Source organism: Solea solea, chromosome 1 (genome assembly GCF_958295425.1).
Source record: "Solea solea chromosome 1, fSolSol10.1, whole genome shotgun sequence".
Classification (NCBI taxonomy): Eukaryota; Metazoa; Chordata; class Actinopteri; order Pleuronectiformes; family Soleidae; genus Solea; species Solea solea.
The window spans coordinates 4,913,282-4,928,275 of record NC_081134.1 but is presented as its reverse complement, the minus strand read 5'-3'; the positions used below and the strand labels follow the sequence as shown (position 1 = coordinate 4,928,275).

General features: G+C 41.4%; 1 protein-coding gene across 7 annotated transcripts in view; it reads right to left on the bottom strand.

Moving 5' to 3' along the window:
- rnf220a (ring finger protein 220a) overlaps positions 1-14,994 on the bottom strand; it is a 226,435-nt gene that overhangs the window by 122,416 nt on the left and 89,025 nt on the right. For all 7 annotated transcript variants that reach the window (XR_009240248.1, XM_058629241.1, XM_058629253.1 and 4 more), the window contains exon 2: positions 3,385-4,568. Coding sequence is in view for 6 of the 7 variants with exons in the window: in XM_058629241.1 (XP_058485224.1) it covers positions 3,385-4,039 (655 nt within the window). In the remaining variant the exon portion in view is untranslated. The remainder of the gene's footprint in view (positions 1-3,384; positions 4,569-14,994) is intronic.

The following is a 14,994-nucleotide window of genomic DNA, read 5'->3' as shown; positions in this document are numbered from 1 at the left end:
TTGTTACCTTTGTACACTGGAGCGCTGTGACGAAAGAATTTCCCGCAAGGGATTAATAAAGTATATTCTATTCTATTCTATTCTATTCTATTCTATTTCTCAAAACTGAATCCTGAACACTACTTTATAACCCGTTCGGTGTCAGTCATTTAGAAGAGAGATAGGAGTGTGTTTACTGGCAGCTATAAAGCGGGTCCATATAAATAATGTCAACATACAGTAGATAAGGTGCCTTTGTTAATGGCACCGTTCAAAGTTCATAAGCGAGGCTAATATCTACAATGATCTGCTGCTCCTAATAACTTCAAGTGCACAGTCTATGGAGGCAACAACGGCAAACTCTATTCGTCTGTAAAACATAATCATTTTTGTTTGCCATCACATCACAAACATGTCCAAAAAAGATTTAAGATTTTATTAAAGAATCTGTGTGGACACTGTTTGATCCAAAGGTCATTAAAAACTTCTTTACTGTGAGGCTGCTACTGTATGTGTGAAGCAGCACAAAGACTGCCAGTTAACCAGTGTGTGTGTGTGTGTGTGAAGCAGTGAGAGCACTGTCCTCATGGGATTGTACCAAAGTGTTGTTTGTTCTTTACGCCTCCAGTGGACAGCCAAAACCAGTGAAGGAGAACCCATAATTCTTTTCAGTAAGCAGTGCCTCTGCACATCCAATTGCATTAGAAGCCTATGGTAGAGGTGGAGGCTACTTGTGCAAAGATTTAACCTGATTAGATACAGATTCAGCTGTTCCAAAAGACAGCACAGGAGCGCCCTGTACCCATTTACTCTTCTATTCCTGGTCTCAGTCTTGCGGCTCATGAATGTGCCACATATGGCACACATACACACTCCATACATAACACATTGTCGTCTCGACTCATCAGATATGATTATAATGATACTTTACTTTAAAGAAAAATAAATTATATAACTGCCAATTTGGTTTACCAGCATTATTACTTAAAGGTTAAAGTAATCTCCTTTGTCCATTTAGGCTTCCGTAGAAACATGGTGGCATGAGATGGCGGCCTCCACAGAGCAAGAGATGTATCTAAAGATCATAAAAGGCTAATACTTTGTATATTTTGTTTATTTTAAGCAGTTATACACTTTTGTAAACATACTTATGGGTCTTGTATTCACTTTGTTGTTTAGTCAACTGGCTAATTGACAGTGCTGGGTATTTTTTTGTTGTTGTCCTCAGACGGACAAATATCATGTGGTATTTTTAGACGATCGACTTGGAAACTAGTGGTGAAAGCAGAATCACTTTATCATGATATTACCATTATAGTTCCTAAGTCATCCTGCTATTCCCATCTCGACTGTTGAGATTGTATCTGAACCAGTACCTGTGCTTTTATAAACACAGCACATTAAAGTGCTCATGAAAAAGGTCTGGATTTGAAGTTAAATCAGCAGCCTCCTGTTTCTAAAAAGGATTCCCTGTTCCACAGCAGAGTTCCAAGTTTTTCTTTTTCTTTCTTGCTTTGTTCTTGTCTCTTTTCCTCTCTCAGTTTGTGTGCTCTTTGATATCTTTCTTCCTCTTTCTTATCCCGCCCCCCCCCCCCCCCTCACACACACACACACAGACACCAACCAGCCATCCACCGGGTGGGTGTCATTTTCCCAATTTCATCCCTCTCTTTCTCCTCTCCTGCGGTGGTCTTTTTATCGGATCAGTCTCAGGTCGTCGCCTCTGTCTCTCATGTGTTCCATCAAGGAAGCATCACTCACACACACACACACACACACACACTCAAAGACGATGATGGAAGAGTCTAGATCAAAAATAAATTAATAAATATATATATATATGTATATATATAGATAGATGTATCGATGGATAGATAGATAGATAGATAGATAGACAGATAGACAGATAGACAGATATATAGATAGATAGATAGATAGATAGATAGATAGATGTATTGATAGATAGATAGATAGATGTATAGATAGATGTATTGATAGATAGATAGATAGATGTATTGATAGATAGATAGATAGATGTATAGATAGATGTATAGATGTATAGATGTATAGATAGATAGATAGAGACTGAAAACTGATGAGAAAGACTTGTGTTTCTTGCTTCCACACTATGAATGCGTCTCCATGTCTGCAAATCTCCAAAGTTGTCACCAACATCCAATGGGGCTTGTTGACATGTGTAGGAGATGTTTGTGTGTTTTGTGTATTTGCGCATGCTTGTGTGTTTGTGCTTGGCTCTATCACAGCTCCTCTCCCTCCCTCCCTCCCTCCCCCTCTCTCTCACACACACACGCATGCTGTGCCAAGGTTTTGGTATGTGGGTAAATCTATTGGCAACGGGGCTGCCAGCGTAGAGCTATGATGAATGCTGATGGCAAAGAGCATGGCCGGTCTCTGAACCGTCATTCATACACACACACACACACACACACACACACACACACACACAAACACTAATCACATTCCCAGCGCGTGAAGGCCAAATGGCATCTTTCCACTGGCGAATGTTAATGTGACTAGCGGAGCTTGTGGGCTTGTGAAACAAGGATGGGGAGATCCAGGGGAAATGATGACAAGAGAACATACTGGATGGGATTGTTTACTGGCGTGTGTAGTGCTTGCTGTGTGGAAATATGCATCATTTTACAAATTGCAGCTATGGTTGAACTTTGGGTTTTTAATTTGAGAGGCTGAATATGATTTGACTATTTTGTGCATATGTCGTGTTTACAAATGTAATTATCGCACTTGCCTGTAAATCGGTCCAAAAGGAATATGGTGGTTTAAGTTTTGCTTTGTATATCATATTATTTTAATATTGTGGCTGATTTGTATCTGTACTTACAGAAAATTGAGAACTTTGGGAAACTTTCACAACAATAATGTGTCAACCTGTGTGGTTTTGTCTAAATAAGTGGGTGTGTTGACTGACCAAAACACACCTCATTGTCATACTCATCGAACCATGCAGTGACTTCAAAGCAAAGATCTCAAAAGTGTGGCTCGTGGGCCAAATGTGGACCTCCGATGGATTTCGTTTGGCCCTCCACATAATATCAACTTAGAATGAGTTATTTCTGTATGTTTTTTATGAGGTAGATGTTGTTCCATTTCCAAAAACATTTTTATTTAGAAATTCTGTGAAATATCAGCACTAATATTGTTATTGTGATATAATCTTAAGATCATATCGCCGACCCTTGATCTGACTGACTGACCAGACTAGATGCTCAGTGACCCCCAGGTCATTTGAGTTTGAGATCCCTGCTTTAAAGCAACGTTTCTCCTCATGTATTTGGGTTCTTCTTATGATTTGTCATCATCAAGCATAGTTCATTGACGTTATAGTGTGATTGTGATAAAGAACTATCATAAATTACTACTTACAGCGTTCAATGCGATCCTCTGGGCTGGAGGACGTCTCTCTGTCAGACAGGAGGCCTGACACGGCAAAGATCTTTTTCCCACTGTCCTCCACCGCCTTCAGTGCACTGCTGGGTGAACCTCCTTGAGGAATCTGACCACCCCCAAAGTCGTACTCTTTTCCCTCTGCATCAGAATACCGCAGATGAGGTGAAGAATCTGGATCCAAGCAGCCTTTGAGGCGCTTGGCTGGGGTGAAAGCAGACTGATACCCGCCCGGTAAACCATCGCGATCGTCCGGGGGCGAGGCAAAAGGTCTGAAGGCGCCAACACCGCTGTGATTCAGCATGCTGATTGGTGAGCAGTCCAGGTTTGGTGGGGCAAACTGATGGTGGAGATGGAGGAGAGATGGAGGGAAGTCTCTGTTGGGGAATCCTGGCGGCACTCCACCTTGACGGTGGTACATCGACGCAAACGTGTAAGAACCATTGTTAAATGGCAAATGGACGTCTTTTTCAACAGAAACTGGAACGCCAAAAGGACGCGGCTGCTGGCAGGGAATAGAAGCGTCGCGGGAGGCTTCAGCTGTGGAGGCCAGCACCATTAGGGCTGGTGAGGCCAAGGGATTGGGCAAGTAGGAGGAGCTCTCCATTTTGAAGGCTGCCCTGTGAAGGTCCATGTCTGCACAAAAGAACGACGTGGTGAGAGATTTGGGAGGAAAAGGAGGAGATGATTCCTCCTGAGTGAAATTGGAGACAATGTCCAAGAGGAAGTGAGGGAATCTGGTTTGAGAGTTCAGTATTTGGGTTTTTGGAGAAAGGGGCTCAGAAAAGAGCCTTTCATAGGAAACAAGAGTATTCTTGAGGAAATTACGGAGTGTCCGTCAATGTCACTTCAGCTTAACTTGTATTCAGTTCATTCTCTTCAGTGGAACTAAAGAGAGTTAATCTGTCGCCAGTCAAATTCACTCCAAATCATTCCAAGCCAGGTAAGAGCCACTGGGTTTGTCCAGTCCTTTAAAGACGTCGCACTTCGGACCAGATTCTATTGATAAATACAATTAACTTTCAAGTTGAGGTTTTTCCTCCAGGGGGAGAAGAGATAAAGGCCTCCCTTGTTGAAGAGTTTGTTGGAAGTGTTGCAGAAGCAGAGGAGTCCGGGGAGGGTGGACATCAAAGCTGGTTCCTCATCTTCATGTGGTCTCCAAACTAAAGAGATATAAAACAAAAGAATAATTAGATTTCAATTCAGTTTCAGAGCTGTGTCACATGTTCTGCCACGTTAACAAGATAGTGCAGCGTAACCTTGTGCTTTACCCCAATTTAAACTCAAAATGTGATGAGTAAAGATACTGAAACATCATTTAAAAAGACTTGTGATCAGATAAGACTTGCACTTTGACCATTACCATTCGGGGATGTCTTCAGATGTTACCTCATAAATTCTGATCCCTTTGTGAAGCCTTTCATAGACCACACTTTCTCTCTTAATGATGGTTACTTTCAGAGACACGAGACATAGTTCATGTCCAGGACAGAAGTGGAGCTTAAATGAAATATTTTAGTGAAGAAGCAAGAGTTTAAGTCAAAGTCTTTGGGGACAGACTGTTCTTAGGCGGACAGTGTTGTTAAAGCCACAAACTCAAAATCTCTTGGGGAACAAGTGTCACTGTTGATCAAATCCTGTAAATCCCCGTCCTTTGACAAAAAGCCAATAACTATTCCAAACTTTTTATTCCTCCTCTTCTCTTAAAACAAAGGAAAACAATCTCCAAACTTTCCAAATCATTTTTCATCTCTACTAACCTACTGTGCATGTCTCACATCTTTCCAAATGTCTCCTCCCTGTCCTTCACCAGGCCTAATCTGTCCCATCGACTCCTCTTCTTCATCTTCTCTCCATCACCATCTCCTCTTCTCATCTCTCTAGTGCTAGCTATCTTTTTTTTTCCCCCTCCTCCGTCCTCTCCGTCTAGGTCTAAGCCGCTTATTCCTACCATCTCCCAGGATGTTATTGGACCAGAACCACTTGTCATAAGATAAGGGCATAGACACACACACACACACACACATCTGATAAAAGGGCTGTGTGGCTCAATGTTCAGCTCAACACTCGACTCGGTAGGGTGAACATACGCCATCCTCTTGCAGGCTATGTTACCCACTCTTTCCTATCACTCCATCTAACCACTTTTAATTTCCCAATTTTACTATCTGTTCTTCCTTTCTCTTTACGGCTCTCCTGTCAATCTCTTCCTCTTCTCTCATCCCTCCATCGCCCTCCCTGCTTCATCTCTGCCTCCCTCTTCTCCCTTGGGTGATTCAGATGGGTGATATCATATCAGACCTCTCCATCTGCCATCCACGAGCCAGAGGAAATCTGACTGAGTGAATAAATTAGCCGTACTTGACCTCATGACCCTCCAGCATCCGTAGCAAAAGACTAGAATCTCCCCTCCAGGGGATTAGATCAGAGTGTGCGATTGGTCGATCAGAGGAATCGCAAAGAGGCAGCCGATGAAACGACAAAATAACATTTCAGAGATTCTTATCCCAAAGGGCAATCTGAAGGTGGTTGACAAGTTAAATAGCCCATATGTTAAGAATCCGGGGCAGGCAAAGATGTGCTTGTATTGCATATGTGATTGCGGGATTCTGCATGTCGCTCATGATAAGAAAATCAGGTGACTGATTAAATGTAAATAGTTTTTCAATCTGATAAATTTTAGATTTCATTTTCTCAGTAATTTAATTGAACTTAAACGCATTCACAAACACCCGTATGGCAAAAAGGTCAAACACAAAGTCATAAACATACAACAATCAGAAACTTCCACAGTAATAATTCGCAGCGCGGCCTGCTCTTTTGACGAGATTCAAAGCTGTGTTGACTGCTCGCCAACATCAAAAGAGAAACTCCCTGGGAAATGAAAGGAGAAAATCTTTTATAGCTATCAGCTGTCCACAACACTCATTCAAATCAATTTCCAAACCTGATCTCGACTTTGGCACGCTCCCTCACCTCCCACACACACACACACACACACAAAAACAACTGCCACAGGAGAGGAGGCGAGAGGACAGGGCCCAGACACACAGAGATGGGGGAGATGTGAGATGTTTTACATTACCGCAAATGTACAGTAGTGTGGAGTGTTGAGAACGGCTTACATTAACACGCTTCTGGTCTGGACGGATGCCACAGAGTCACATTACATGCCCCCTATTCCTCCTCCTCCTCCACCACCACCTCCTTTCCCTTTTCACCCTCTCCTCTCCACCTATAGAGACCCATTCTGGAAATAGCACCTTGAAAATGCAGTCATAACAAAACTATTTTTATATAAAAACTACTTTTTTCCCCCTCCCTCCTTCTCTGCATGTTTGCTCCCCCTCCGTCTTCCTCACCGTCTCAGGCAGTGTCCTCTCTCTCTCTCTCTATTCGCTCTGTAGATCAGATCACGCTTTCTCCCGTATAACCTCTACAGTAGGCGTGAGTCTGAGGTGTTGATTGGGAGGTAATACACTGATAAGTACCAGGATATTTCAATTTTATTATCATTACCCAGCAGGCCGTGGGGGCCGGTGAGAGGGAAGGGCTGCCAACGTGACGCAGCCAATCCAATAAGAGGACGGCGGATAGAGGAGAGGAGAGGGCAAGCCGTGATGGGGCTTGCACTTTTCTGTTTTGCAACCACACTTGTTCATATTAAACCCGCAGTCTCTAACGGTTTGCTCGAATACGATCCGACCTGACTGAGGGAGCGTTTGTGCGTATGCAGCAGCAGCGCAGGGGTGGGCGGGGACAAGAACATGGGAATACCATCAAACTGTTCCAAGTTTTTGAGCAGAAGAATTCATTTATGAAACTTTGCGGGTGCTTCTTTGTGCCCTCTCGTAAAAGTGATAATGTTGTGTGGGAATTTTGTTCGTATATAAAAGTTACACTTTTATGTTTTGCTTCAACATTTGTTCATGTTAAAGGCCACGTGCGTCAGTGTGTATATCCCATATATATATATATATATAACCTGCAATATTACACTAATAGAACTGTCACAAAATTGACAAAAACTCAGTGAGGCTTTCCACCTCACCTCTAAAACTGCAACCATCATTCCACATGACACAAACACCTATGCATATCATCAATATAGCAGCCCAATTACATGTAACTCACACCCATATGTGCCACTTACAATCCCATTTGCCACTTAGCGATACCACCCGCGCGTTGCCTGACACTGGGTATATGCATTTTATAATAGAAAATGTCAGCGGGGAACATTTGCCCGACGTTGTCATAATTTGATTACAGTGTGCAGGAATGATACACCTGTCAGTGCGATATTAAACACAAAACAGCGAGGAGGGCTTCTCGCGTCAAATCTGCACTTTAAGTGACAATGTTGCGCCATGTCGGTGAAATTGCGGTGTCAACAACAATGTGCTTCAACATCATTTTCTGGGGGGGGGGGAGTGGAAAGAGGCCACAGATGCAGTGTGAACTAATTGGTACGTGAACATTATTATTGTTTAAAGATAATAAGAGATTGTTATTTGCTTAAAAATGAGTGAGCAATGTTTTTGATGGTGGCATTAGGGATGTAAAAATATCTCTCTGTTGTTTATCAACCACATGAGGGACGCGAGGCTGCTGGAGGGGACACCCTGGACGTCCAACTCAGAGACATTCACACCTAGGGTCAATTTAGAGTGTCCAATCAACCTCTGTTTAAGATAATCTGTGCACGCAAGAGCCAGGTGTTGAACAACAGAGCTTGCTCTAAGCACTAAGCTGCTGTGTGACACCACAGACACCACAGACAGCTTCAGGTAGTGAAGTTTTAAAAAGCATTTGTTCTGGAATAAAATATTTTTTATTAACCTCTCAGTTTCTATCATGCAAATATTAGTGTGGACTTCTTTTTTGATAACGTGTTGCAGAGAGGAAAGCAGCATCTGAGTGGCAGGATCAGAAAAGTGTAGGGGGTGGAGGGGGGGGGACAGGATCCAAATAACTACACAAGTGACAAAGAGCACTCGTCTTACCGAAGCTCTCTTTTTTGTTGACTGGTCAGAGTAAATATTTTTCTTGCATGGATGCTTTCAGCGTGCTGTTCCAACACGTCACCAAAACTTGTCACATCCACTTCTCCAGGGTGTCTGCGGAGTTTTGAAGAGGAACGGAGAAGAATCCAATTTTTGTTATAAAAATGTCCTGTCGACTGTGACTGGTGTGTGTATCCCTGTCTGTGTCTGTGGGAAGCAAAGCAGCTGAAGGTTTTTTTTATTTGTCATGGAGGCAGAGAGGGAAGCAGTCAGAACCTCAGGCCTGTCTGAGTGCGTGTGTGCGTGCGTGTGTGTGTGTGTGTATATTTAGAGGTTGTTGACAAGCGTGAAAGTGCCACTTTAACATTTTATTACAAGACATGCCAAGCAGTGTCATTCATCTCATCTCACTGCTGAACACACGCACGTTCACCGATACACTCCAGATCATATTTGGATAAACACTTTAGAGAAACAAAAACTTCATTTTGCTAAAAAAAAAAAAGAAAAAGAAAAGAAAAGCGGAATAAATGAGTATCATATTTGAAAAAGAGAGGGAGAAAAAAAACAATAGTTCTCACGAGAACAAAATGTGCAAGTCAAAAGGTCCAGAAACTCCACTTAAAATTAACTGCCTCTACAATCCTCTGCCATCCACTCACTGACGCTACTTGTTTACCCTGAAAGTGTTGGCATGTCTGTCCTATTGTGTTTGATTCCACCACGGAACAATTTAACCACTGAAAAAACAAGAAAATCATGTAAAAAAATAATAGAGAGACTAATAGGTGCATAATCTAACTAAGGATAAGGATCTATAACTATGGTAGCAGCCATTTTTCTCATCACAAACATGAGATCGCTGTATGTGCACGACTTAACTCGAACAAAGCACTGCTGAAACTCACAGAACTTTCTTTAAAATGCTTTGAAACTCAACTATATATATATATATATATATATATATATATATATATATATATATATATATATATATACATATATATATATAAATGCATGCAGTTAGACAGATCGACCAGCAGAAGACGGGTATTTTAAACTCTGCTGTCAGGTGTCAGGATGTTTGCTGTTGTCACACACACATATCGAGGGAAACAGAGAAAGTAAACCGTGCCCTTTAATGTGTGTTTCTGTTATTTAGTATAAAAAGCAGGAGCTGGCCTGCAGACAAGTCCACTCTGTATTCCAGACTGAGCTTGCACAGGAGTAGGTGTGTGTGTGTGTGTGTGTGTGTGTGTTTGCTGATGTCCAAAGCAACAGTCAATACTATTGAAATCTACTCATTCATGTCTGGCCACGAGGCAAAGCTCAAATGTCCTTGTGAATAAGAATCACGGCCATTTATCTCTTCGCTCAGCTCGTTTTCTTTCATATTATTTTGTCCTTGCTTTTTTTTTTTTTTTTTTTTTCAAGCACAAAGGTCCAAAAACTGTTTCCACACATCTCTTTGAATATCTGATATTAGCCTCTTTATTTTCCACCTTCTGTCTTGTCTGCTGGTTATTTGCTTCAATCATCAGCTGCTGGGGATGTATGCACGAGCAGGAGGCGGGGAGAAAAAAACATTACAGTAAGATTTAATAATAGACAGGCACACACATCATCCTGAGGTGGATAATGACACTTGGACAATATTCAGCACCAAAATCAATAAGGATTGGACAAGGTTGTGCAAGTGAAAATACGAGCTTTCTGCAGCGGTCGACAAACGGCAAATACATTTTGTGGACGGACTGTGCTACTTAGCCGAGGACGTGACACGTCATTTGTGTTTTTGGAGATCAGGAAAAATGTTATGCTTCTCTCCTTATCATCATATGAGAGGATTTACTCCTCAAACAAGCCTTTATGACCTCACAGACGGATCCATGGCAAGTGGACTAAAATAAATCATTCTGGAAGTCGGCCTTGACCTGTGGCAGGGATTTCTATTCATGGCAGCACAAGCGAGGCCCAGTTCGGTGGGCTAAATGGGAAAAGCACACAATTCCACTACTCGAGCATTTCAATCCCCAAAGTGTATTTTTGGAACGCTGGGAAAATCTAAAATCTCAGCATCCTTTATTTCTTCTTTTTTTGTTTTCCTGAAAAGTTAAATAGACATCATTCTTCCGAGTGTTGGCCTGCATTAAAGGCCACAACTGGACTTTAGCGTTTGGAATAAGAGCGTGAGGAGAAAAGTGAAATTACTGATGACAAGATATTCTAGTTGAAAGAAAACGTGTTCCCATGTTTGATCTCTGTTGTAATTGATATGAGGGTCATGTCTTGTGCGGCGTCAGCAAGTTAACCGGAAACCAGAGGGAATATTTATCCAGCAGCTGCCGGCGTGCTTCTATGCCTCATATTTAAATCATAACACTTTCCGATATGAGTTTTGCACTCAAAAGGAAAAAGGAAAAGAGCAAAGAGAGAAAAGACACGGGCCTGACTGATGACATTGGTGTCTCATTGCTGCTCGACAGGTGGCTGGTCTCGTCTTGCTTTCCCTGCAGGACTGTGACTGAGTGTGTGGCACCAGTCGCCCTATTATGACTCTTTATTGCTGTGCTGTGCGTGTACAACAGCAGCCACTAATCTAACTGGCTGGCAGGGAGACAGGCGGCTGGCTGGCTGACTGGGCTGGACGATTTGTACTACGAGCTGTATGCAAGTGCAAGCCAATTAGTTTGACTTTAACAAGGAAGAAAGTATCGCCAGGCACAATTTGTGCCGTAACAAGTCTATATTGTGGAGTTAATAACGAAAATTTAGGAACAAGAGGAGAGTTATTTCACGCCTGCAGGGGGGAATGACCTGCTCTGACCTTCACGGTGGTCAAAGATCAGAGCCGGAAAGAGAGCGGAAGACGCTTTATGACACGAGGGTGTCGGCTAAAAACTAAATATTGAACTTATCATCAAGTGGTCAAGCACTGAATCAAAGCTATAACAACCATATATCATTGTACTCTCAATATCTTCACTAAAATACAACCGGAAAGAACAGTAAATGATGTATGTAACAGAAACAATGCTTCCACAGGCTTAAGTGTTTAGTGTGAGCTCACGTTATACTTGAACATTAGCAGGATCCTGGCTCTAAAATGGAACTCTCATCCGTGTCACTGGTAAAAACCTGTGTTTGTCCAACTTTGTGACGACAACAGCTTCACTGATGAGACGTTTGAGCATCACATACACATGCTGTACGAGTTTAACTGCTAATATTTGTGAGACCAACTTTCAGCCACGTCAGAGCGTTCAAAATACCAAAGATGACGGAATTTAACAGACTTGAAAATCATAATTTTGCATCAGCGAGACAGACAACAGAGCGAGTGGTGGCCTAAGACGTTTGCACATAATTGTGTGTGTGTGTGTGTGTGTGTGTGCACTGGCTGGTGAGATCAGCCTCCCTGGCCTGTATTAGTCTCGTCTCCTGGTTGGATGCCCGACTGGCTGCACAGAGAAAAATGATAAGTAGGAAACACAAATACTGCCAGGTCTGCAATCGATGGACGCAAATGCAACTACAGTGTCTTCAGGGGAGGTGTGCGTGCGTGCGTGTGTGCGTGTGTGTGTGTGTGTGTGTGTGTGTGTGTGTGAAGAGGAGAAGAGGAGGAGGTGAGCATATTAGCTTATTTTCCAAGCAGGGAGCTTGTGATCCGGCTCATGGTGTAATTGACGAATGGGGGGAAACCTGAGATATGATGTGGCGGGTGGCGGCAAAGGTTGTGTGTGTGTGGAGGGCGATATAGACACAGAGGAGTAAGAGACACAGAGCGATATGGAGAATAGAAAGTATCTGACATCCGACACAACTTCTCCCCCCCACCCCACCCTATCCCCATTACGGCTAATTCTTTGACTTTCTCTTGTTGCCGATATCTCCAAGTGATATTTCCCCCTGTAACGGCATTACCAGTGGCTGCCTTCTCCAATGCAATCAGACCATTAAACACAGCGCTGTTGCATCTCTACTCCATGGAGTGATTTCCTTCCAATAGAAAATGACTGGACATGAGCTACTCCCCTTTCCTTTCATCGATAAAAGGAATAATTGGGTGTGGATGCATTTTGTGCCATAGGAGGATAAACTACAGATTCACTGCAGAATCTGTTTTTTTAAGTGTTTGTTTGGAATTATAATTTAATCCTGAATCAGTGCATTCATGTCGTTTTTGTTGCATTTACAAAAGGAAATCATTTATAGTTGAATCGTCTACTTGACAGAAACAATTATAAAATCAGCAAAAACAGAATAAAATGTCAGAAGTGGACATGATAAATGGTCACATGGGAAAGTTGTGAGAATTACATTTTGGACAAATCAATCAAAAATTGCTCTAAAACACAATGTGCATTGCGGACAGGCTGCAATTTCCAGGGATGTGGGAAACATGTCTCCTCATTCATCTATTAAAACGCTGCATCCGAACAATTCACGCACAATCACGGTGATTATAGCAAGTTATAATAAACAAACAAGTAAATAAGACAATCAATAAGTTTTAGAGATGCAGGACGCACTGCTGCTGCTGCTGCGTGTTCAAACACTTGTTATTTGCAGGCAACGCGCGCTTTTTTTCTTTTTTTTTCAATTACAGCCTGTATGTCAAATTAGCTCTCAATGCGTATAATGTTTATTAACACGGTAAATATGATAAAACACAGGGAGGGGGAGGAGATGTGGAGGGGAGGGTGTGAAGTGGAGAAGGAGCTGCTTCTTTTAATAAAGACTGAGGAATTAGTGCATATTGATAGGACTTAATAGACCGAGGGGGGTCATCAAACTAGTCGCAACTGAGCGATCCATGGTTAATTTACTATCAGTGTCATGCGAACATGGGGGTGGGGAGGAGGGTTAATGCGCGCGCGGCATGACGCACCGGTGTCCCCAAATATAAAGTGCCCTCAGAGGCCTGGATAAAAAAAAAATGCATTTATGGTTTAAATCCGGTTTAAATCTGCTCAGTTGTTCTGGAAATTGACAGAAAATATATAAAATAATTTTTACGAAAAAAAAGGTTACACCAATTTCCCTAAATATTGAAAGAAAAAACAACAACTGTTCCCTACAGGAGACTCCCCGCTAAATAAAACATGGCGAGTGTCATCAATCAATAAATCAATCAATCAATAAATACATACATTTTATTAGTTTAGCTCACATGTGACATTATAATGAATCTTAATTATAATCAACCATGAATGATAAAATGAATGAAGTGAATTATTATTATTATTATTTTATCATGTTGGTGTGCCGGGTGCAGATTAAAATGTACTCGTCTCCTCGCGGCGATTGATCCAGGATGAAGGTGTGAAATGGACATTAATTTTAGTTCACTTGTCGCTGCAGCGCAGAGGAGGACAGTGAGGGCAGATCAATGGTGAGCAATAACAGCTGACTACTGAGAGGAAGAGAAAGAGCAGTGGTGGCGGCGGCGGCGGCGACGCGGTGTTAAAGAATCGAAAACGCTGACGAATAAATCATCTTTTGCTACTTTTTCCTCCAATCTGGACACTTTTGTTCTGTGTCCTGTGCGCGCGCCTGTGAAGGGTGTTCCTCTGAGGAAAATGGGGCCTAAATTAATACATAAATAAATGGATAAATAAGTTGAAAAGGCGACTGGTGTTCTTTGTCTTTATTTAAATACGAGGATGTTAAATTTGGTTGAAATGAGAGAAGTCAGAAGACGTCATTTGCTTTAACGTTTCTGTCAAAAAATGTCATATTTTCTAACTCGGGCATCAATGTTAGACCTGTTATTATTTTTCTTACTTTCGTGTGAACGTATTTCTGAACAAATGTCAGTTTTTTATAGACGTGGACAGAGGATGAGAGAGTTAAATCACCCTGACACACGATGACGAGCGGCGGCCTATAAATCATTCTCAAAAAAATAAAAATAAACTGAAGCGGAAAACGATGAAATGATACAAAGACCTGCCTCCGAATGACAGACAACCAAACCAAACTTATGATATATATATAAAATTATATATAAAATTAGATACATTCATAATGAAAAATGCTTTCAAAATAACATTTACCATTAGTTGCACTAAACGAAATCAACCTTAACGCCTCATTAACATGTTATAAATCACATGCATCATTATTAAATGAAATGAAATGAAATTAATGTATTTACTGGTTTTAATGAAGAGGTGAACAGGATGTGATGCTGAAGTTGGAATAATATGTATTATACAAAGTGGTGATTATAATACGATTATAAAATTAATTCGTTTTAATATTTAAAAAAGAAAAAAGAAAAACATAAAATCTCTCTCACACCAGAAACAGCCTGGAACATAAATCATCATGACTCTACATGATCCTGTTAATAAAGGGTGTTTGTGTATAATTTTCCTCACTGAAGACATTTAAAAGATAATTATTGGTCGTTAATGTGTTTGACTGGAAACAGAAAAAAGGTCATTAGGAGTGAAAGCTCGTTGATCTGTCAATCGATAAAATCTATTTAAAAGGATCGATCGCGTTGATATCAGTAGATCTAAAGCAGTCTTTGGTCACTTAAAAAAACGTGGTATAATAATTACATTTTCACATT